This window comes from Panthera tigris, chromosome A2 (assembly GCF_018350195.1).
Source record: "Panthera tigris isolate Pti1 chromosome A2, P.tigris_Pti1_mat1.1, whole genome shotgun sequence".
Classification (NCBI taxonomy): domain Eukaryota; kingdom Metazoa; phylum Chordata; class Mammalia; order Carnivora; family Felidae; genus Panthera; species Panthera tigris.
In genome coordinates, this window is record NC_056661.1 from 88,289,698 (window position 1) to 88,315,758 (window position 26,061).

Consider the following 26,061-nt stretch of genomic DNA (forward strand, 5'->3'; position numbering starts at 1 on the left):
TAATGTGAAACAGGCTTGAGGCGAAAAGCTGCAAGCCAGACTCACTGAAGTGACGGGTATTTCCACACTGTAGCTTATAGGGTGGGTCTTGAAGGGACACACACACACATGTGCATGGTAATAAACATACAGACATAAATAATAGTATCTGAAAGGACTATTCAGAGGGTTTACTGCATGATGTTTCACCTGTTCTTTCGGTCAGCGTTTATAACCTCCCCATGAAGATCCGTGTAATTTACCATTTATGAGAACAGCCTGGGGTGTAAGGTGCACCATTTGGTGCTTGAACATATTGACTGTACAACAAAATCAAAGAACTACAGAGTCTGGCGAGGCTTTAGAAATCATCTAGGCTAAGCACCGTATTTTATTTTATTTATTTTTTTTAAATTTTTTTTAACGTTTATTCATTTTAGAGACAGAGAGAGACAGAGCATGAATGGGGAAGGTCAGAGAGAGAGGGAGACACAGAATCCGAAACAGGTTCCAGGCTCTGAGCTGTCAGCACAGAGCCATCAGGCTCGAACTCACGGACCGCAAGATCGTGACCCGAGCCGAAGTCGGTCGCCCAACCAACTGAGCCACCCAGGCGCCCCAAAGCACCGTATTTTAAATACGAGAAAGTGCAGTAGGTAGGGATATCCCACTGAAAAATAATTCATTACTAAATGTGTTCTGCCACGTAAACTGATAACATACACAACAGACTGAGTTGGAAAGATATTCTTTAGAGGAAGGTACTTATTCTCCTGAGGCTCTCATTGATCCACACTGTCCTACGAAATGATACTTTAATTCAGCTTCTTCACTATTTAGTGTCTCTCCCTTTTCGCACCTCTTGTCTAAAATTTGCATTGGTCATACTGCTCACACACAAAAAAACTGTTCACAAAATTATCACCAGGCATGTCTCCAAATTCTTTTGACTATATCCGGAAATAAGATCCACCTTCCAAGTACAAACATTGCTAAAAAAGAAGGCAAAATAATAACGGGGATTTCAAACATCAAAACTAATAAAATATCATCTCTTCCTATTAATCTTCAGTAACCTGCCTCTAACCACCACCTGGCCCTACTACACACACACTGCCACTACCACTCTTCCACTCCCAATGACAGTTAGTTGATCTGGCTCCAAACGTGAGACTGTGTATGCATGATGTGTGCATGTGTGTATATGTGATTTTTGACACTTAACCCGCTGTAGTATGACAAGGAACTTACTTTATTCATATGTCAATCTTTTATGTTGTTGACGGCTCGAAAATAGAGATGTATCCAAGTCCCTCTGGTTTTCCAGTTCCTTCCTCAGTATCTGCCTCATCCAAATTCATATGATTTCATCTAAGTCTTTCATTTGCTTGGTAACATAGTCATGGAAGAGATGGGGGCCCTGATTTTCTCCATTAAGAAGCTGAGCTCAGAAGAAGTAGAGCGGAAATGGAAGCCTAGATCTGCTTTCGTAGCGAATATCCATATCATTTGAGCAAAAGTCATTGATGATATCCTGATGCCAAACGTAATACCTGATTTTCAATTGCAATGTTACCTGACCTCCTTTTGGTGTGTGACATCACTGACAACTGCTTTCTTCTCGAGACAGCTTTTGTGTCTGATTTGTGACACCACTACCATCCAGCTCTCGACCCAACTATCAAGCTATTTCTTCTCAATTGTCTTTGTGGTCATTTTCCTCTGCTTTTTCTTAAATATCATTGTTCCTTGGGATTCTATCCTTGCTCTTTGATCTTTTACTACATATTTTCTTGGGCAATTTTACATACTTCCATGACTTCAAGAACCAATAAACATTGGTGATTTCCAAATTCATGATTCCAGACACTACTGAGCCTCAGGTTCATATTTTCAACTGGCTGCTGTGGCAGCATATCCCAGAGCCAGGTCAAGTTCAACATGTCCAACTATAAAATCTATGCCCTTAACACCATTTTTGGTGTTTTTTTTTTTTTTTGTATCAAAAATCAGAAGACACTCTTTATGAATTTTCCTAATCTCTGCCTTACTTTCTGGAAATCACGATTACTAAGAATATAGGAGTCCCTGTCTATGGGCAAGTATCAAAGTCTCTGGGACAGGAGTAAGGAAGAATTAAAGTGTATCCAGTGACAGACTCTTGATTTTCCCTCAGGTCAAAACCTCGCAGTTTGTGAGTTCTTTGAGCCCCATATCGGCTCTGCAGTAACAGTGCAGAGCCTGCTTGGGATTGTCTCTCTCTCCCTCTCTCTCTCTCTCTGTGTCTCTCACTCAAAATAAATAAATCGACTTAAAAACAAAAACAAAAACAAAAACACAAAGGCATCGAGGATCCAATAGGACGGGAGCTTGTCGCGACCTTTCATGTACATCATGGGGTCAGTATTTGTAGTCTCTGTCTCCTAACCACAAACAGGGAAGATAAGACTTCTCCAGACTATGCAAATTTCAAGTATGTTCTAAAGGAAAAAGAATCACTAGTCTGTTAATTTGCCATTTACTCGTTATGCTCCCGTCACAGCAGAGCTCTCTCGATTGCTTAAATGTTATTTTCCCACCTCTGAAATTTCACAAGTGTTTTCCTTCTGCCTGGTGCATTCTTCCCTAGCCCTGTCATCTCTGCCCTGGAGCGTCCTCATCATTTTCAATACCCTGGATCAAAAGTTACTTTCTCAGAGGAACCTTCCATAGCCAATCGAAAACCCACCCTTGTTTCTTAACCACACCCTGTGATTTTTTCCCCCAGTTTGGCAGCTACCACATTTGCCAGTTCTATATATTAATCTGTGTATTTTCTTATTTAATGCATATATCATTACTATTACCATTACCCGGTTGCAAGCTCAGCGAATACAAATACCAATCTCTTTTCTTTTTATTCTCTATAAAACTACTGTTGATTTAGCACAATGTTGTGTAAAATGTGTTAAGTAAATGAATACTTTGATGGTCCCACATCACTAAAAAGTTTTATAAACTCAGTAAAGTGCACAGTTCACTCTTAATTCTATCTAACATGATCTCTGCCTTCTTGGATCTTTGCTTATATCTATTGAAGTCAATTTTGTTCCGCAGCATAGACATACATTTGTGATCATTTCTTGAAAATTGAATGACAATATCACAATAACCCCATGGGGGTAAAAAAAAAATGAACTGACAGAGAGGAATAATATGTTCTGAAAAATGTCAGAGGAACATTTCTATGTGAAAATTATACGTAACAGTAACAGTGATGATGCTGAACAGTTTTTTAAATTAAACTTACCATAGTTTTTGCTACTATTTTGACATAACACATTTTTAAAAAAAGATTTCAGGTCATTTTTAATCTTGTCAGTGAAATCTCCACTTAGAAGTGCTCACTGTTTGATACACGTTAATCCTAAATTATTAAGTAAAGTTAAAAACATAGCAGGGCGTGCTGAACTTAGAAATTTTAAAGGTGCATGTAGAACCAAATATTGTGAACTTTTAACTAATAGATCATACGTGTAGTGGGAAATTCTATAGATGAAACTAACTAGAAATAATGATTGAGTAAACAGATAGACTAATGTAAGAAGGACTTTCATTACATCTTTTTTTTTTCTTTAAAGTAAATTCATCCATCACATGTCCTTATTTGATCTCACAATTTGTTAGCTTTTTATCCAAACACAATGGCATGACAAAATCTTGCTGTGTGGCCTTAGAATTTTTTCTGGTGGGAAGATTCCTGCGCTACAATTCTCTCTGCCTTTTCACTTCTTTAGGAGTTTGTTCATAATTAAAACTAAATATCCCTGGGCCAAAACTTCACGTTTACATCACATTTTTAATATAAAAATTTATGAGTGGGGCAACTAAATTTTCCCCCTCTAATGTAACTTTCAACAATACTAGGGTGAAAAGAGTACTTTGTAAAGAATTAATTGCTATCGAATGGATTAGACCTATTAAGAAATAAGTATTGAACTCGCCCACAAAACATTAACTTGTTATATGCGTTCATCAGAAACTAACTTGTAAATCTTTTATGACATATTTAATGTAGCCATTTATATAAATGATGTCAATCCACAGTACAGCTTTTCAGAGTTGGGAGACTGTTGTTTTAAAGCATGCCTCAGTACATTAACACACTACGACTACTCCAAGCAATGGCTATTCATCTCTAGGCAAGAGGCTTCAAGAGAAATTACTGTGAATTCTTGGACTCGGAAAGAATGAGGATGCTTTTTAGAGAACTCTGTCCCCTGGGGGTGAAGGGATCAGTGGGAGACAGCATCCCTGGCCAGGACACTAGGTAAAGAATGATGTGTGCTCATGAGCTGGCCTCATTCAAAAGCCATGTTTTCATTAGCACTTTAAGTGCAGTGATGGTTTGTATTTCTGTCCCTGGATGTGCTCAAAAGCCCGAGGGTACAGATTGGGACAAAAAAGGGATAGGCTCACATGGAAGAAAATGAAAAGTTTGGACAAGACCAAAAAAAGCTTCCTACTGAGAGTATTTATTAACTTAACAGCTCTTCTTCTTAATAACAGAGTTTACACTGAAGGTGTCTGGCTATGAAAGAAAAGTTATTTCAGTGAAGACAAATCCAACAACAAAATAATATATTGAAGTCAAAAGTGTGATTCCAGCAGCATTATTACTCTATAAAGATTGTATTCACTCAAGAGAGAACCTTAAAGGAACAAAATGTAAGCATGTCATAGAATCCTGTTTTCCTATAAATTACATAAAATGGCAATCTTAAAAACTAACCGCAGTATTCTTCAAAACAAATGTTTTGCATTTCGGTTTATTTGTCCCCGTCGCCCCACCCCCCTTATCCCATGTATTCTCAAAACCTAATCTAGATGAATGCTCCAGAAAATATTTACTATATATTACTAACCATAGTTTCAACTTATTTGATCCTTAGAAAGATGCATAATTTTACATGCGTGATGTGTTTTCATAAAAAATACCAGATCTGATTCTGTTAGTGTTCCAGTTACTCCAGTGATTATGTTACTTTCAATTTCAAAATCAAATTTAATGTATAAAAGCATCTTAATTTCCCTGGGTCAGGACAATGCTTGATCTTGCTGGGAACAGTGAAAACTGGTGAAGGGGTAACCTGTCAATATAAGGAGCAAACTGCCAAGTATCTAACTCAAACCTGGATAACAGTTCACACTGGACAAAAACAAAACCAACAATGAAACAGAGCTCTAATATTGGAAAAAATGTAATCTTTTTTTTTTTTCCTTTTTCATTTTGGATGTTAAAAATTATATATGTAAGGGGAGCCTGGGTGGCTCAGACAGTTAAGTGTCTGACTCGTGATTTCAGCTCAGGTAACGATCACGGTCGGTCATGGGTTGAAGCCCTGTGTTGGGCTCCCCCTGGGCGTGGTAGCTGCTTAAGATTCTCTCTCTCTCTCTCTCTCTCTCTGCCCCTACCGTGCTCGTGTTCTCTCTCTCTCTCACTCACTCTCTTTCTGTCTCTCTCTCAAAAAAATATTATACCAGTGTGATAGTCTGAATTTATCCTACTACTTACGAATGATGGACATTAAAATACTCTTACTTCAATGTTACATGATTAATTGTTCATACATATACATACATGCCTTAAGTAAGATAAATATATCTTGCCTTACAAACTCTTCCAACTCGAGAAAGGATGGTTTTATCAGAAGTAGTGCCTTCTTGCGATGATTCACGAAAGAAGAAATATATTTTATCATCATCTGGATTATAGGTGTCTGGGATAGGGAAAGTTCCAATAAATTTTGCTCCTGTTTGAAAGAAAAGAAGCTACAAATTAAAATACTGAGATAATTCAGCCAAGATAATATTGGTGTCTTTGAATGTGAAACAATTAGCAGAATAAAAAAAAAAATGAACCGTGACTGGCATGTGGGAAACAAGACATCCACACAAATAAACATGACACAATATAGAAACATGTATTAGCATGCAGAGGTCTCGAGCAAGTTCTCTAGGAACTCCAGAGACCTGGTGAGAACACGACTGGCTGATATTCACCATTGCTGCAACTCAACTAAATTACTTAGAAAGTCCTTTCAAACTTTACATTTTCCTTTTATTTGATGAAGTCACTGCTTTTAAAATCACAATGTACATGGGGCGCCTGGGTGGTTTGGTCAGTTGAGCATCCAACTTTGGCTCAGGTCATGACGTCACAGTTTGTGGGTTCGAGCCCCATATTGGGCTCTGTGTTGACAGCTCAGAGTCTGGAGCCTGCTTCAGATTCTGTGTCTCCCTCTCTCTCTCTGTCCCTCCCCTGGTCGCACTCTGTCTCTCAACAATAAATAAATGTTAAAAAAAATTTTTTTTAATCACAGTGTACATAATGAAGAGCTCAGGGAAAACTATAAACACACCCCAAATTTGCTAAATTATGATGTTATCTGCTGCATTTTGTGTACTTGCTAAAGGGAAAAAAGAAATTAAAACAACTAATTAATAGTGCTTGCGTTAACTCCAGTGTAGGCTCTGGAGACAGTCTTTCCAGGTTTATATTCTGTTTCTCCCACTTACTGGAAGGGTGACCTTAAGCAAATTTTTGTCTTCTCTATGTCTCAGTTTTCTCATGCCTAATATGAGGCTACCAATCATCTACGTAGTAGGATAACCGCTATGATAACCAAGTGAATTAATATATGTAAAATACTTGCTATCTGGTCATGCCTGACAATAAGGGTTCAATAAATGTTATTTATTAAGATGATGTTCAGGATAATAATCGTTATTATGACCACAAAGAAGAGAATGATAGAAAATGTAGCACATCCCAATATTTGTTACAGTAATATCTAGCTGATAAAAACAAAGTACACAGTTCTAAATGCACCAGCATGGAAATATGTCCATAAAACAAGTCGAGTGAAAAAACATATTAGCAACTCAACCATTTCTGTGCTGCACCAGTGATAAGTCAATCGGGGTTACTAACTCCTTTATTACAAAGTGTTGGGCGTTTTTAAGTCTTGGTTTTGTAGAACTGTGAATTAACCAGATAACAGATCTGTAATGAGGTGATACTAATTCAGAAATGGTTCTTTTGATGAAGGCAAAGTAGAGAAAGAGAATACTTATTGAGTAAGGAAGGAAGGACTTCAATTAAGTAGAAAACATGAGATGGCTGAAAGGAAGCAAAGAGCACTCATTAGGAAGGAGAAGCAGGAAACAAGACATGACAAATCGTTTCCAACCACAACCACCACACCACCACAAAAACAAAACAAAGAATACGTGGTAGGTAAAAAAGATCAACACTGCCGTATTGTCAAGTACCCCAGGAGTACTGAGAATCATCCCCCTGCTAATGTAGAGCAATAGGTCAACAGCCCCACAAACAAGACTTCATAATAGCCTTCTTCAATAAACAAAAGTTAATGTTTGATTCCAAACAATGGGTAGTTCAGTCTTTATTGTCCCAGTCCAGCTGGGTCAACTGGGGTCTCCTATCCAGTGTCTTCTCTGCTTAAATGGGAAACCTTAAGAGGGAAAGTGAGAGGGAATTTTGTGTATTAACTTTCTCCCCTTTATTCTTTATTATTTCCCTGTCCTTTCCCTGAAGTTTAGAACCCCAGTGGATTCTTATGCTCTTGATAATCTCATCTGGATACAGCCCTAGGTTAAGTAAAAAAATAAATTTTAGAAAACCATGTAGGGTTTTAAATTTTTAGTTTTCTAATTAACCTTAAAATAGCAAGTTTCATTAACAATCTCACTCACGATGTTTTAATTTTTCTCTCTCCAGCCCCTCTTTTAAATTGTTGATAAATTACAAACATTTGGTTTTGAACCCCTAAGCAAAGTAAAAATTCTTTTGTAGTCACAAATTAACATTTCTAGGCGAGTGTGATGGCTCAGTGTGGATGGCTCAGCACCTGACTCTTGATTTCGGCTCAGGTCATGATCCGAGGTTTCTGGGATCAAGCCCTGCTTTGGGCTCCATGCTAAGCCTGGAGCCTGCTTAAGATTCTCTCTCTCTCTCTCTCTCTCTCTCTCTTTCTCTCTTTATTCTTCTCTTTCTTCTTCTTCTTCTTCTTCTTCTTCTTCTTCTTCTTCTTCTTCTTATTCTTCTTCTCTTTCCCCCCTCATCCTGCTCTCTCTCTCTCTCAAAAAAAAAAGTCGAATTTTTATTTAAATATATTATGTTTCCTTAAAAAAATGTGGACACAGATTTTCTTACAAATGAAGTATTAGGAGTTCAGCACATTGGTGAAAATGAGGAACATACTTAATTACTACTATACAATATTCAAGGTATTTAGAACAAGAAAAACCACTACAATCACAAAGTACAAAAATGAATAAAAACTGACTCTTCAAACCAATTACAAATCAGATTAGGGAAGTATTAACATATGGCTAAGATATGACCAAGGAGAAGGCCCAAGTCTTGATGTTTTCAATGATTTCCAAGGAGAATGTGACAATGAGCATAGAACTATGGGCTCCCACAGACATAGACAAAGGCATTAATAATAATCTGTGGAAATCTGTTGGATTTACAGAAGCCTAAATGTTACCTGCCTGGATGGAAAATCTCCAAGTGTCCTGCCATGTGTATTTTAAAAACAAAGAAATATAAAAATAGGAGCACTTGGGTGGCTCAGTGGGTTAAGAGTCTGACTCTGGACTTCGGCTCAGGTCATGACCTCATGGTTTGTGAGCTCAAGCTCCATGTAGGGCTCTGTGCTGTCAGCATGGAGCCTGCTTGGAATTCTCTCTCTCCATTTTTCTCTGCGTCTCCCCCACTTGTGCTTGCTCTCTCTCTCTCAAAATGAATAAATAAACTTAAAAAAAAAAGAAATTCATTGGGGTGCCTGGGTGGCTCAGTCGGTTAAGCATCCTGCTCATGATATCAGCTCAGGTCCTGCTCTCGTGGGCCGTGAGATCAAGCCCCACATGCAGGCTCTTTCGCTCCCAGTGTGGAGCCTGCTTGGGATTCTCTCTCTATATATATATCTCTGTCCCTCCCTAGCTCTCTGTCCTTTTCAAAAATAAATAAACATTAAATAAAAAAAGAAATACAAAAATAAATAAAACATAATAGGTGATTCTTATAAGCATCTAAATTTAAGAGTCACTGAACCTAGACTACTATTTTGCATGTGGGAAAAAGGATATAGATAGCTCTCATTAACCAAAGGTCAATAATGCAGACACATGGATGGACAAGGGGAGAGAAGACAAGGGGAGAGAGAAATATATGTGATATATTTATCACATATATGTGATAAATACAAATTCTTTAGTGATTATGGCACAAAGGGGATAAAACTGAAAATATACATAAATTATAGGAATATGATTAGCTTGTATTATCATAACAAATATTTGAACTTAAAATGGGAATTCACACTATGAGTGGGGATTCATAGTCCTATAACAATTTCTAGGAATATGATTAGCTCGTTTTATCTTGAAATAGTTGAATGAACTTCAAAATGGGGATAAAGCAGAATTTATCATCGCCCTTAAGTATAATCTACGTAAAAGTTCTACATGAAGTATGTCACCCTTGTAACATTAATTAATATCCTCTCCCTATTTCATGATTGAGTTGAACTTATAATTTAAAAAATACCATGGTAGTACAAAATTTACCTAATCTTCTCTCTCTAGAGAGGAAATGAGAATTCAGTGATGTGAAACAGAAAATCATTACAGGTAAAAGGAATTCCAGTGTGACAGAGAGAGCTGCTCAGATACTCAGAAGGGACAAGAAGTTACAGGAGCAAATTGTCAGCTCTTCACTTGTTTATGGAGTTCAGCAAAAAAAAAAAAAAAAAAAAAAAAAAAAAATCAATCCTACAACAAAGCATAATGTAGCACGTCTAAAAGGAGCACAAACAAACATGGCAGGCAATTCATATTCTCCTGCTGCAGAAATACACAGAAAAGCCTACTTTAGATACTGAAAACCTTATTCAAGTGTTGCCAGGTGGTAGCGTTTGAAATGGTCAAAGGCAGAATGTGACATTAGTTAGTCTACATTCCAGGAATTTTATTTATGACATCAGTGCGGGCAAGCAGAGTAGCTATTTTTCCAGTTTATGTTACTTTCACCTTTCAACTAATATAGAACATAAATGATCAGTAGATCCTAGGTGGTCATAGATGAACAGTTACTTTATTCAGTGACAGCTGATTTTATTGGATTCTCTTTTAAATGCAGACTCTAAGTACTCTAAGACTATCATTTAGAGTACTGTAAGAAAATTGAATGATGGAGGTTTTTATTACATGAAGAAATCTAATTATGAAAGAAGAGTTTGTATCAAATAGGATTCTATTGTGTGATATAAATAATAAGCATACTCATGAGTTAAAAATATACGTTTCAAGGGGTGCCTGGGGGCGCACTCAGTTGAGTGTCCGACTTCGGCTAAGGTCATGATCTTACAGTTCACGGGCTCGAGCCCCGCATTGGGCTCTGTGCTGACAGCATGGAGCCTGGAGCCTGCTTCAGATTCTGTGTCGCCCTTTCACTGACCCTCCTCTGCTCTGTCTCTCAAAAATGAATAAATGGTAAAAAAAATTGTTAAATATATATATATATATATATATATATACATATATATATATGTATGTATATATATGTTTCAAGAGCACAGAATTTCTTTCTTGCAGATTCAGTTGAGGTCCTGTCTTAGAACTCAGATGCTAGTACTTTGAGGAAGAAACTCCTTCCTGAGTTGAGGCCAAGTTTGAGTAAAAATAGCTATCATTTAATCAGTGTGTGACATGCACAGTTGTTGAATGAAATAATTTAAAATCATACCAACAGACACCTGGGCTTTATTATAATAGCACATTTTTCCCCTCTGGCATTTAAAAGACATGCTCTAATAGGGATAGAGTTTGAAATCATGCATTTTCACAAATGGACTATTAGCATGACACTGAGAGACACTGCCAAATGAAAATGGCATCAACCCAGCTTGCAATACACATCTCTTTCATTTCTCCCTAGGAAGCTCTTTGCACACAGATGAGCACACACCATGATTTAACAAGTAGTGAGTTCCTTATTTTCCTTTCCTTCTTCTTGTAATATCTTCTTCCTACCACTTTTTAAAAATGTTATCCTTTTCAGTGGAAAGAGAATTTGTAGACAACAGAACTCTCCAAGAGAAACTTCAAATGAAAACTGCCTCCACATGTTAAAAATAAAAAAATAAAACAAAAGTTCTCCTCTACTCCAGGAAAGAAAACAAAAACATATGTATCTGAGGCATCATTGTTTGTTTTCATTTTCCCAATGGTCATACTTCTAAGCTTTATCCTAAGATTCTCACAAAAACTCAACTGTGTTTGAGGAACCACTCTGGCTTGTATCTATATTCCTATTTCCTGATAGGTTCTAAGAATAAGCTGATAAAGAAAAGTGAAAAAAAAGAAGTGTGAAACCATCTAAGACTTCATCTAGAACTGCCCGTAATATTTCACCTTTGTAATTTTTCCTCCTCCTGGAGAGGTATTTATTCAATGGATGGATTAGTCTCTCAAAGAAGCAATCAGGATACATACTTCTTAAAGCTATTGAAACTGGATTAGGCAAAGTCCTAGAGAAATTCTGACAAGGATCCTGGGACTGGTAAGTGAAGAGGTTAGCTGATCTTGCTCTGGTTAATCCCACGCAGGACAAAGAACAAAATATGGCATTCACACAAGCATCAAGGATTTTATGGACTTCTAAAAGATTCACGTCTAAAAGACTCATATTTTTTAATGGTTAATTATCTAAACAGACACTCAACTGCAAATTTCATTTAACCTTCCTATTTCCCCTAATCCAAATGTAATATCAACGTACACTTACAAGAGCGTAATCACAAACATGTAAAGAGTAGGATTTTAAACTAAAAGTGAAACTATAGAGAACAAAATTGAATGGGAAAAAACTCTCAAACTGTCTAACCAGAAATAAATAACACACTGATGTAATAATCCATAGAAGAAACTGATTGGGCATTGACACTGACTCCATCATTTGAAATATCAAATATCTGTCAGTTCTTTCAACCTGGCAACAAATTTATGAAACCAAGCAGTGAGTTCCACATCTACATGCTATGTGAATAGCACAGAAAATTTACACTGGTGTTGCATTATTTGATTGTGGGCTAGTGCACGTAATACATAAGTATAATTTAGACCAGCACTGTCTAATAGAAAATTCTGTGATGATGGAAATGTTTTAAATCTGTGCTGTCCAAAATGATAGCCCCTAGCCCATGTGGCTAGTGAGCATGTGAAATGTGCCTGGTATGACTAAGGAACCAAATTTTCAATGTGTTTAATTAATTTAAGTTTACATGTTGCTGGTGTCTACTATATTAGATAGTGCAGCTTTATGTCAAGGAGACTGTATCAGTAACTGATAGGTCAGATCCAGTGTTAAGGCAGAAACAACCTTTATTCCCACAACTGCCACGAAAATGGCAGACTTGTGGTTCAGGAGATATGATACACTATTCCTTTCAGAAGTTTGGTATTGGGATGGAAGGATGGTCTGGGGGACTAAGAGACCTGGATTCACATTCTTCAAGCTGTCTTAACTTATGGAATATGAGGTTGAATAAGATCATGTGAATGACAACACTATTCCTAATAATCTTCAGAGTTCCTCTATCACTGTTTTTTGTTCCCCACACTCCGGATGATTCACTGACCTCTGTCTTTGGACCCCATGTTGACAACAACCCAGAAAATGCATGCTTCTCAGAAGGGAGAAATGCTCCTTACACAACCCAATCTTTTGCCTTAGTCTGTAAAGTACTTCCCCATTACAAGAATCTCACATAGTTTCTGTAATTTATCCCCTACTGCGTCATAGTTTCCATGGACTGAGAAGCTCCTTGGCTGAAGGGGTCTCCTGAAGCGTCGTGCTCTTCTAATTGTGACCTGACATCTGATCTGATGCTTGCACTCACCGTGACTTCACAGATTCTGCTGAGGTCTTCCACATCACTTACCTGACCACATTTTCTCTATCTTCTCTAGTGCCTAAAACCAAACCCACATTCTCAGTTTGCTATTGCATAACATGACATGCAAACATGAACCCCGTCTGTAAATGAGGCTCCAAGAGCACAGGACGTGCAGTCAAAAGAGCAGAATTTGGTTGGATCACATAATGCATTATAAAATATATATTTAAAAAATGTGTCTAGAGCAAGAGAGACATCCCTGAGTGTTAATCTCATATCTACTAGGTATCTATGAACAATATATCTGACTTCTAATCTATCCTCAAATATAAAATGGGAATAGTAATTCTCTCAAGATTATACCACTAGATAAAATAATACTTCAAAAGTGCCTAAAATAGTGACCAGCATGGATACTATATAAAATAAATTTGAAACAGAAGAGAAGGAAATGAATTAACAGACAATAAAATAGTGTCAAGAACCCAGGGATAAGGTGATAAAGACCTATAGAAAGATGGTGGTCATGAAAAGAACAAGGTCGATAGATATTTTAAAGGAAGTAAAGGTCTCTAGTGATAGATAAGATAAAGGGGACCGGGAAGAGGAAGAAATCAAAGATAACTTCAAGGTAATAGGGTAGACAATGTTTAGAAAGTTAAGACAGAAATCAGGAAACTGGTATTGAAGGGCAGATTAGAAAGGGAAAACAAGATAATTTTAAATTAGATTCACAGGATTTTGGTTTTTAGATCCAAATTAGTCTTTTATATATCTGTATCTGTATCTGCATATTTTTAAAGAAACTCAAGCAAAGGATCACAACTTGTAACAACTTGTTAAAAAAAATCAAAGTACATTAGTGGCACTAATATACTTTATTAGGCTTAAATATCTTTATTCCCATATAAAACAATCAGTTTCTTTCTTTTAAACTGGGATGAAAATGTAAGGTACCCCCCCAAAAAATTCTTAAGGGCTCTGAGTTGCAGAAAAAGGTTTGGAAATACAGTTTTAGGAAGAAATGGAACACAGGAAGCAGTTGAAGTTCTGAGAATGGATGAGCTCACAGAATTACCATGTAGACAGAGAGAAGGAAAGGTGGTCAATAGAAATGCTAAATAGATGTCAGTGAATCACAGAGGATTCAGCGTTTTAGTCCAACCTCCTGCCTTTCTCACCTTCAAGAACAATAATAATGATGGCGATGACAATATTGACACTGAACTGCTCTTAAAATTGTCTTCCATCAGATTTCCCAATATGATCTTCCCTTTATGATCTAATTTAATCCTTAGAACACACTGTGAATAACTATTATTATGCCAAATTTTTGACTAAGAATTTAGATGCACAGAAAGGTTTGACCAAGGTCACAAAGTGATATTTAGGCTTTAAGCCGAGGTAAGTATATTCTACAGAAACACAGCTGTGATTCTCATCTAGAGTAGGACACTTTTGAGAGTTACAGAACATTAGAGGCAGACTGGAAATGTCCAGGGCAAACCAGGTTATATGGTCCCCTGGGCCATTAACCACTAAGCGATCTGCCTTGAAATGTCCTAGAACCATAAATGTTAGTTCTCCTAACTCTTAGTCATTTTCCTGCATTCAATCCATTGAGAATTCTCTACTGTGTATCCTTTCTCCTTTCTTCCTTTCTGCTGACTTCTCTCACTGCAAAGTTTTCTCAGTATCCAAAATCTCTTGAATTCGACCTCATATTCTTGGCTTCTTCTATTCCCAAACAAACATCTTCTATTTCAAATATTTGTTGCTGTATATTCTCACATCCGTGTCCACAGTCAATACTTATGTTCCTGTCCCACCTTTTTCCCGTTTCCTTACAATGGCTTCTTTCTCTACCCCCATTCTCCTTTAATTTTCCCTTCATGCTACTGCCAGTCACCTTTATAAAAAACAAACAAACAAACAAAAACAAAGATCCATTTCCCTGATTAAGTTCAGGGTATGGGTGAAGGGGGTCAAAAGGCACAAACTTCCAGCTAGAAAATAAGTAAGTCATGGGGATGTAATGTACAGCATGGTGATTATAGTTAATACACATACTGCATATTTGAAAGTTGCTAAGAGAGTAGATCTTAGAAGTTCTCTCACACACAAAAATATTTTCAACCCTGTATGGTGATGGATGTTAACTAGACTTACTGTGGTGATCATTTTGCAATATATACAAATATCAAATCGTTATGTTGTACACTTGAAACTAATATAGTGTTATATATCAATTATATCTAAAGAGAAAGAAAGAAAGAAAGAAAGAAAGAGAAAGAAAGAGAAAAGAAAGGAAGAGAAAAGAAAGGAAGAGAAAAGAAAAGAAAAGAAAAGAAAAGAAAAGAAAAGAAAAGAAAAGAAAAGAAAGAAAAAGAGCTTAACCACAGCTAACTTCCCCATGATTTCAGGATATTTACAGTTTTCTAGCCCCATCTCCCACTCTCTTCTGATGCTTCGGGCAGTCATCATCAATGAGGTCAGTAACCCTCCCATGTAATCTTTGCATGCCCAGGAGCAGAACAGCATTCAGTATGCCAAGGGTCCTCAAATGTTGTTTATTAAATGCTAAACCAACTCAAGGCTTCCTAATTTGTAATAGTCTTCACACAGCACTCAGCACAGCATGCTAGTCAAATAAGAGTTGAATAGAGAATCTCTACATTTATTAATTCAGCAGTGCTGCAGACCTCTTTATGGACATGCCATTGTTAAGGAATACATAGAATAATCTCTGAAAAGAGTGGCAATATGGTTTTTGCCATCCCGAGACTGAGAAAGAAAATCTATACTTCATTTTGGGCCGTAAGTATATCTTGTTACCTAAACAGATAGGTACGTTTTTCTATTGGGTAAAATCTATGAAGTCCGTCTCAAACCAACTATTTTCACAAAAACCTCACAAAGCTCAAGAAGATAGTCTTGCCTTGTACAAGTGTAAAGAAATTAATGAGTAATCACATAGCTGGAGATATTCTATATTTGTTTTCCCCACTAATAGGGTTCTCTTTTGGCCAAGGGAGATCCTATTGTTGGGTAAACAAATGGTTCAGGAGGTTTTGACTAAAGAAATGTTTTAAAGTGTTTTCCCTTTTGTTTATGTTGTCACTGCTCAAATGATACTGAGAGATAGAGAGATAGCCCCTAGGAAATGTCTACCCAGGCCTCCCCCACTAAAACCCAATATTTATGGTGGGAATGAGAAATGCTATCTGCCTGCTTAGACAGTAATGTTATGTTATTGTGCCCCACTGTGCAATAAAGTTCTATGATAATTAGAAAACATTGGACTATCATGCCAAAAATTGACCTCCTGTACAGCAGGAGAGAATAAACAAAGAAGTAACAAACATAAATTAATTAATTAATTAATTCATTAGTGGATTTTTTTTATCTCAGAGTTCTGTGTGACCTATAAACAAAAAAGTCATCAGAAAAAACAATGTCAATATTAATATGCTTTAAATTCTGAAGGGACACATCAACCCAAATCAATTATCTTTAAACAAAAGAAGTCAACATTATAACCTAACCTGTTTTCATTAGGCTCATAGACAGTATTTGGCTTAGTCATTAAAAACCAGGCTGCAGGAGGGGCATCTGGGTGGCTCTGTTGGTTAAGTCTCCCACTTTGGCTCAGATCAGGTTCTCACAGTTTGTGAGTTCGAGCCTCACATCGGGCTCTGTACTAACAGCTCAGAGCCTGGAGCCTACTTCAATTCTGTCTCTCCCTCTCTCTCTGCCCCTCCCCCGCTCACACTCTGTCTCTGTCTCTCAAAAAAAGAAAGAAAGAAAGAAACATTTAAAAAAATTTAAAAAACAAAAACAAAACAAAACAACAACAAAAAACAGGCTGCAGGGGAAAGACTGCCAACTCGAACCCCGGGCTCCATAACTGACAAGTTATAAGAACTTGACCAAATCATTCTACCTCAGTTTGTTCATCTTTAAAAAGCACATAATAATAATGTATACCTCATATGTCATTGTGGACATTTAAAAAATCAATTAGAGCATGGAACAGCGTCAAGGACAACAGCACACTGTCAGTACATGTCAGCTATTATTATTGTATACACAACAGAGCCTGGAGAGCTGTCTAACTTAGTGGGGAATTATATCAAATGCATTTTATTGTGTTAAGCTAAACCACGTATCCCAAAACACATTTGAGTGAATAATAATGAGCTTCTTATCTACCCAAAAGCAAAGGCAAAAAAAAAAAAAAAAAAAAGAAAAGTCAGAAAATCACTAACCATTGAGCCAGTAGTGCTCTGAAATGTCAGTTCTGATGTAATGGTGGTCGTGAGTAGGCCCAAGGGACCGCGTGAATGCGGTATCTTTGCCAAGGAAATCAGAAGCTGTTCCAGAGTAGAGGTACTCATCTGAGAGGGAGAAGAGAATACATAAGACTATTAAGCGTACAGCAGCAGATACTGTTTGCAATATACTACATTCAGTGCATGAACAGGAGACATTTACTGCTTAACAGGAGAAGATACACTGTGTCATAAGTATCATGTTCAAATTCTGAAAATTTGCATGGTCATAGAAAATATAACTCCATGAACATTGCAAGCTGATGCTAGACTCCTGAATATAAAAATGGCCAAAGACTTCCGAATTAATCATTGCAAGTGCATGCGCTTCACTTATGAATAAGCTCTTCCTTCTTTTCCCTCTCCCCCCAAATAGTTCAAGGATACGTCATAATTAGGAGTTTGTCTTTGTAGCAACACATGCAAAAAATATTAAAAAGCAAATGCCATAATGAGGAATGGATTGTGTAATTAGTATTTACTTAACCGGCACAACCCCAATGACCACAACTTTTCTGTGCCTAACCTCTGCTGAAAGGGAGCTTTCAGCACTGAAGTCATTCTTTGTAATTATAACATGTTGCATTCCTTGGAGCTAATCACATCTCTAATGGCTCTGATAAACAGGAATCCCTGAGAAGGCAAAGATGTGGCTATTACGGCATACCGAACTTCTTTGTCCTGTTATTTATGTAAAATGCATATCCATGTTTTACTGGAGACTGAGAAGTGGGGGGTGGGGAGGCAGAGGAGAAAGGAGAGGAGAGAAGAAAGAGGTCTGGGGAGGAAGAAGGGAAGGAGAAAGATGGGAAGGAGGGGAGGGAGAAAGAACAGAAAGCAGAGATGGGGGAAAAGGGGGAACAGCAAGGATTGGGGCAGAGAAGCGGAGGGGGTAGGGGTTAGTGTTCCCTAATGCCAGTCAGCATTTGGAGGGGGAGAGAGAAGAATGCTGTCCCTACAGCACAAAATCCTGCCTCTTTGACAGCTAAGCCTCTATTCGAGAAACCTTTGTAGTCAACAATGTTCAGTACACCTAACAGACCAAAATTAAAAAAAAAAAAAAAAAAAAAAAAAGCTAATCTCTACAGAGGATTTAGATTTTTAAACGATTAAATATAAGAAGAACTAAAGATGTTTTATCACTAAAATCCAATTTTCCACAGAAACATTATCTTTAAAATTCTGGCTTCCTATAAGTGGTCGACAGAGTTCCTAAATCCTCTGATTATATCCATCTAAATTGTCTCCCAATGAGCTATTTGAGTCAACCAATCTAATAATGACAAGCGTCAATTTCGAAAGGGAACAATGTAAAACCAAACAAAACACAAAAGAGAGAAATCCAGTTAGGTAAAGTAAATGTAGATACGATACTACTTTCATCTCTTAAAGCATTCCCCTAAAATACACGGTAAATAACACTATTTCATTGTGGGACACGTTTTTAAAAATGGAAGAGCAGACATACCAACATCAACAAAGACATTACCTGGTAAGAGTAAAGGAAACAAACCATTCATTTCAAACATATAACACTGTGGATATCTGAACATTTTGTCAGGAAAAAAAATGGTATGTTTCAACCTAAAAATTTTATCTGTCTATCCAGGCTTTAAAACTGTCTTCTTTGTATTTAAATCACTTAGGGATTTGTAAGGGGGGGGGGGGGGTCGGTCACCAATGCCTACAATCCATTGTTTTTATTAAGGATCTGTCAGCCCCACTTGACAGATCAGAATCCCAAATCATCTATCTCCCTTTCTGAGGATAATGACTGAACATTAGTCATACAATTTTCAAAACACACAAAAACACACACGCTTTCACTTCAAAGGAAGATCACTAGTTCTCACTAGGTGAAAATTAAAATGCCATGGTGCTTCACTCTTATCGTCTATTCAAACATTTGATAGACAAGTTAAATAAAAAGAGAGCAAAATCATGAACGAAACCAAGACAAAAGGAGTCCTTATAATGGTTGAAATTCAGAGGTCGTGCCGACATTCCTCTGAACAGACTTCAGACCACACGGTACTGCGTGCTTTAAACAGGAAAGTCACCTCTCAATTTGAATTTATGATGTAGACAAAGCAAGAGAAGATTGAATATGTTCACAAACATTTTGCATTTCCATGAATACAATCAAGTTAGGGTGAAATTGGAAGAAAAAGTCTTACAACATTCTATCATCTGTATTCTATACTATCTGTATTCTATCATTTGTTTTATTAATTTATCCACTATATCTTACTATTAATTCTTCCACTCAATTCTTCAACATATTTTGTATTTTATCATCTTTAAAGAATTGCTAAATTTAACTTCCAAAGTAAGCCAAACAGGACATAGTGTAGTATAAGAAAATCTGCCATCTAAATACAGAATTATAGAACAAGTAAGTACGTGTCATTTGCATTAAAAAGAATTCAACCAGAAGTTCATTTAAAAACTGTGCAGAGGGGTGTCTGGGAGGCTCAACGGGTTAAGCGTCTAACTCTTGACTTTGGCTCAGGTCACGATCTCACGGTTCATCTCATGGTTTGTGGGTTCCCAAGCGCAGCCCTACTTGGGATTCTCTCACATGCTCTCTTTCTCTCTCTCTCAAAATAAATAAATACACATTTAAAAAAATAATGAAAGTAAATAAAAACTGTGTCAAATGAAAGATTGCTGGGGCCTCACCTAAGGATAAGGATGCTAAATATAGAGACTTGGCACTAAAATACTGTAACCAAATAGCCAGTGAAAGAGTAATCCAAAATAATCTTTAACACAGCAAGAAACTGTGGTTTAATCTACACATACCTTTTCAGAAAATCACCTAAAAGCAAGAACAGCCTGCCGTTGCTCTTACCTGTCATTACCGAAGCAAAAGGCTGCTGAGGATCAAAAGGACATTTCAGTCTGCCAGACTCCAAATTATGTGTGTCTAGTTTGAATATAACTTCCTGTTATGAGAAATATTAACACAAGTGAGATTTTTTAAAACAGCAGAATCAGCAAGAAGATAGGAGATAAGAACTAAACTCTAACTCATTAATTCAACAAAAACTGATTGAATATAGCATGTGCATCAGGCTGTGCTCCTTAACTCTTTAGCAAATATTATTTCTGGCATGGCTCAATTCCCATGGCTTAGTCTGTGTTTGCCCAAAGTAGTAATGATAATACTGAATTAATTTTTCAATCGGAAGTGGTAATGCAATCAATTCACTAAGTCTGGACCGCTCTCATTATCAAAATCACCATCAAGCATACATATTTCTTAAGCCTCAAAACAAATTCACTGAGGCTAATAAGCTAATTTCCTCATTTAAGAAATGAATTTATGGGGAGCCTGCCTGGCTCAGTCAGTGAAGCATGCAACTCTTGATCTCGGGATCATGAGTTCAAGCCCCACGTTGGGTGTATAGAGATTACTTTAAAAAAGAAAAAAAAAAAAGGAAGAAATTAATTTACTATAATAATTATACTTTCATTACTATTGCAGTTTGTTTACTCAAGCATCTGCAACTATACCAAAATAAGCTTGTGACATTTTGTGATTTTAGAGACATAAAAGCATTCTAAGACAGGGAGTACATTTACAGAGCTGTTGATACATGTGGGCCAAAAAAAAAAAAAAAACCCTGTTGTAGTATTTTCACTATTATGAAAACACTGTACACATTAAAACCACATAGTTATTTTGGCTGAAATATCTATTTTTATAATAGTGGCCACAGACAGAATGACATTGGCAGACTTTTAATATTCAGGAAAAAACAACATCTTAAGTTGAACTTTCCAAGAAAAATATGAATGTATAATGAATATGGCCCCATGAGTTTGAGTGTTTCATAACAATGACAACACTACCATCCAGCAGAAAGGCTGACTCACCCCACATATGCACTAGTTAGAGAATCTCAGCATTTCAGACATTTTCTCTAGATGGTGTATCTACCAAGTTATATCAGAACACACATGTAATAAGAAAGGAATATTTAAAACTACTTATCTAGAAAGTAAGCAAGAAAGTAAAAAGGATAGAGGAAATTGGATTATTTGTTGTGTGATGTCGTCATTTCAGATTTGTGTATTTCTTCTGAACGGAACCAATAGTAATTACCACCTAATTAAAAAATAGTGGTAGCAATTTAAATAGCATGATTGTCAAATGCTATTTCATCGTTTTAAGTAAATGCACTTTAATGCGAACAGGAAAAGTCCCTGCTGTTAATAGGTATTAACCATGGGCCAGGAAATTTATGTACATTATCTCACTGAATCCTCACCATAAGCCGAAGGACATAGCTACTTTAAGAGTTCCAGCTTTACCAGTGGAATACTGAGGCTAGAAGGGGTTAAGTATCTTGTTCTGTATCATATAGCTAGTAAGAGGCAAAGAACTCTCAAGGTTGTCCCCAAAATTCATGCTGTTAACTAATTTCATCTAAGAATTTCAAACCCGTGGATTTAAAAACGTGTTGAAATCAACTTGTAGACCCACCATGACCGTGTAATATGGTCAAATCCAAGTATGTTTGGTTAGAACAGGCCAGCTAATGACAACCTGTGATAGTGTAGCCTAAGCACGAAAAAAGTCCAGTGAGAACACATTTAGGGCATGCTTCCCAACTGGGAATGGGGCTAGAGATATGTCAGGGGGAAAAAAAAACAAAAACAAAAACAAAAAAACAAAAAGACACCTGCAGACAGTGGCTCTTATGTATGTTTAAATATCATTAAGAGCACATTATTTTCCATAGGTCAAACAGAACTGTAGACCCTAAAGCCTATAATGGGATATTGTAATGGGACAGGAAGTAAACTGAATCCTGGTGTGCCAGAAGATTATAGTAAAAAGCTAAGAAAGAAAAACCAAGAAAACCAGAGAGTGGCACAGTTAATCAAAAGTACTGGATAAACGCTCATAATTGTACAGACTTCTGTTTTTAAGATGTTTCACTTTATTCAATTCTCAAGATAAGTCCATAAAATTGGTATCCGTGAAGGCTTAGTTCAAGGTCTCTCTTATAATCGCCTGAGGAAAGAAAATATCAGGAAAGCAAGTTTCCTTAAGCCAGAGTCAAGGACACCAATAAGAATATCATGTAAAAAAATCATGGTTGATTAAACTTGCCTTTCCAAGATAAATGTACTAAATTACATGACGCTAACTTTTGAGACAGCTTCAGTTTTATAAGACTTGTCCTATTAAATTCCCTAAGCCTAATTAATTAAGCAAAATGTACCTATCTAAGCTGTGCACAGACATATGTTGTTGAAGTAGAGAGATAAGAGATAAGCATGATAAGAAACATTTAATCAACATAGCAACGAGGCAAAGTTATTATTAATACCACCCACAATTAAAGAGATATGCAGCAGCATAGGGGAGATCCCAGAGCAAAGAACACACTTACAATGTAATTACTCAACAACTATCAGGTATTCTCAGTGTCACGGAATATACATATATATATATATATATATATATATATATATACACACACACACGCACATATACACACACATACACACACACACACAGAATAATATATATATTGAATGTGTGTGTATACACACACTATACATACACATACATGCATAAATATATTGCAGACATTATTTTCACATGAAGTTTAAACATACACTTTTAAAATCCTTGCCTTTTTGCCTTTCTGTGTTCCTACTGCCTAACATGACTGAGTACTAAGTTACTGGAAGGAAGCAAGTACTTGGCCAAAAGCATTTTCTCATTTTCTCCTCAAAATAACTCTGTGAGATAGTTTCTATTATTATCATTATCTTTTTCCTAAATAAACAGAAGCTTGGAAATTTTATGCAGGATGGATAAGACTATGGAGCTGGTACATGGCTGAAGCCATAATTCAAACCCTGGCTCCCCATGCGCTAACTATTAGCTGTTAACAACTGCCCTGACTTCTGTCCTGAAATCCGGATCCAAATGCCCAGTTGGTATGACCTGCATTTGTCAGATGCAGAATGTACAAAACCAACTTACCATTTCCCTCCCAAACTTATTACTATTCTCACCTCAATAAGTAATACCACTCTCCGATTCACTGCCAAAGACAGAAATCTGGCATTCATTTGAGGTTTTTTTTTTTTTTCCTCTTTCTTCTCACTGTCCCAGCCACACTGCACAGTAGTAGTCCTCAGAAAGGGACTTCCCATACTTCTCTCCTCCATCCCTTCTATATATTGCTGGTTCCTCTTTCCAGCCACTTTAGGAGCAACTTTATCTAATAATCTAAGAGCCTTCTAAATTCGTTCTGGAAGGACAAGGAATTCCTGGGACTCACAATTCATTTAAAAAGTTAACCATCGTCAAGCAGCATTGCCGTGCAATTACCTGTACTCCTGACCAATGGAAAACACACAAGATTCCATATCCCTGCTCACTCATAATTCTCGCGTTCACAGAACTTATAAATCTGACTGCCCCGGGGCTGCTTGACAGTCCCAAGCTAAGTAATTAGCTCCATCTAAATTCCCTTTCAGCACTTGTGACTTTTAGGAGTTAAAGAACACTATTTGCACCCCTCAGCAAGTTGTGAGTTTGGCCTTTAGCCTCAGGCCTCAAAACACATCCAAGCTGTGGGGCTATCTCATATAATTACACCCTATGCTATGAGCTACTGTTATATATTACCCTTCATCAAAGCTAGGCAAGAGAACATTACACCAGCAACAAAGAATGATGGATTCAAGTTGCCAAGTCTCCTAGTGGTTCAGAGATTTAACTATGAAAGTTGCTTTATTTTCAAACGGTTGAGAATGGGCTGGTTAGACAAGTTGGTTAGAGAGAAAAATTAATCCAGCCACAGCTGTGGGTTTGATCTCTGCATGAATCAGTTAAATCAATGTAAAGAAACTTGTTCCATACGCCTAGACTTTGCTTTCAAACACACAGCCGATTATCCTGCAAATATGCGTGGTTATTCACAAGTAGTATATACATAAACATAAGGATGACAGTACAACCCATCAAACCCATACAAAGAAGCAATTTAGAGTATGTATTCTGAATCTCAGGTGGGCATGCTTGCTTTGGAGACAGACTGCTTTGGTCCAATTCCTTGCCAGACCACTTATTAGCTGGGAGATTTCAGGCGTGTTATTTAATTCCACTGAGACTCCATTTTTACTAACTTGTAAGTTGGGAGTTACAAAGGTATTAACTTCAATTAAGAGTGTCGTGAAATTTCAAAGAAACCATCCATGTACAGTGCCTGGCACAGTCCATGACCCAAAGAAGGTGCTTTAATGTATTAGTTATTAATTAACTTACTGAAATCTGCATGCTTCTCATTTATTAAAATGCTCACTGATAGCTGGAATATATTATTCCTAATTTAGTACAACCTTTATTTCTACTATGTCAATTTGATCTGGCAGAAATCATGAGTTCAGTGTGCTAATGACTACTTATACGATTTTAAGACAATAATTAAAATCCTCTGTGCTTAGTGTGCACCATTGTAACCATACGTAACAGGTCCAAATTTGCCAAATGGGGAAAATGAAATTATTTATAAGATACAATTCCACTGCAAGGCCTTATGGGATGTGGATTTTTACTAACAGCAACATACTATATAGATCTAATTATAATGGAAACTCAAGAGAAAATAACGACATACATAGAGCCCACAGAAAACAAGCACTTTCAACATTATGCCCTTTTAATTTTAATCTTCTCATTAAAAAAACTTCTAATAAAAATGTTATTAGGTAGATAAAGTGTATAATCAAAATGGCAATCCATCAGATGGTTGGGAACGTGAGTTCTTATAAACTGTATGCTTCAAATTTTATATTCAAATCTGACTGCTTCATGTCAAAGACATTAAGTAACATTATGACAACTAACTGTTTTCATTCTGTTTCATTATATTACCTCCTTGTAGACTCCAAGATCAATATAACCACATATTGGATGAAATGCTCCAGTTCCACACACATAAATGTGAGTTTTGTTGTAGGGCTGAAGTACACGGATGAAATTTGCACATTCTGTCTATTGGACACACAAAAAAATAAAAGCATTAGCACACAATTCACATTTTTGAAAGATTATGATTCATACCACCTGCTTTCCAAGTAGATAAATTATCAAGAATAGCAGGAAAAATGAAAAAAAAAAAGATTTATGAGAAGTCTTTAAACATCTGTTTTAGCAAAGGAGGCAAAACATATTAGAAACTGCCTTAAACGAGCGACTGAACCTGTCTGAAGTTTTACAGGTTTTGAACTAATCAGGGTCTTAGAACATACATCTCTATAGGTATTCAAGGGGCCCAGAGAATGTATATAAACAGAATGAGATATCCATACGTTGCTTCATGAATCACCTAGAGAACAAAACCTGTCACATTCTGATGTTCCCACATTGTCTACTGCTTACAACATCAACTGTCTCAGCTCCACTGAGCAAAACACTGAACACAGACGTGTATTCCCATATATGTAATCCATTCTTATTGGGTGGAATGCCCTATTACTTTATTTCCACTTATTTTCAATGTTACAGAACCTTTAAGACTCTAACTCCTGCTTGTTCTAAGAATCTTTTGTTTTTCCCATACGTATTTTTACACGGGCTCAAAGTTTTGAAGAGATTTATAGATTCCTGCTTGTTTTGCATATGCTTAGTCTTAGAAATATTTCTTTGCATTATTATTATTATAACTTAATTATTATCTTAGTTACTTATAAATAGTGACTCAATATTTCAGAGTAGTCATTTCTGTTATCATACATTACTTTTCTAT

The 26,061-nt window shown here is 36.7% G+C and overlaps 1 protein-coding gene across 1 annotated transcript in view; it reads right to left on the bottom strand.

Annotated features, from left to right (window-relative positions):
• Nucleotides 1-26,061, bottom strand: part of SEMA3D (semaphorin 3D) — a 198,866-nt gene that overhangs the window by 52,279 nt on the left and 120,526 nt on the right. Inside the window, exons 5-8 of the mRNA XM_042965395.1 lie at nt 25,188-25,307; nt 20,133-20,226; nt 17,216-17,344; nt 5,629-5,771 (exon numbers count right to left, since the gene is read on the bottom strand). Of these exons, the coding sequence (XP_042821329.1) occupies nt 5,629-5,771; nt 17,216-17,344; nt 20,133-20,226; nt 25,188-25,307 (486 nt within the window). The remainder of the gene's footprint in view (nt 1-5,628; nt 5,772-17,215; nt 17,345-20,132; nt 20,227-25,187; nt 25,308-26,061) is intronic.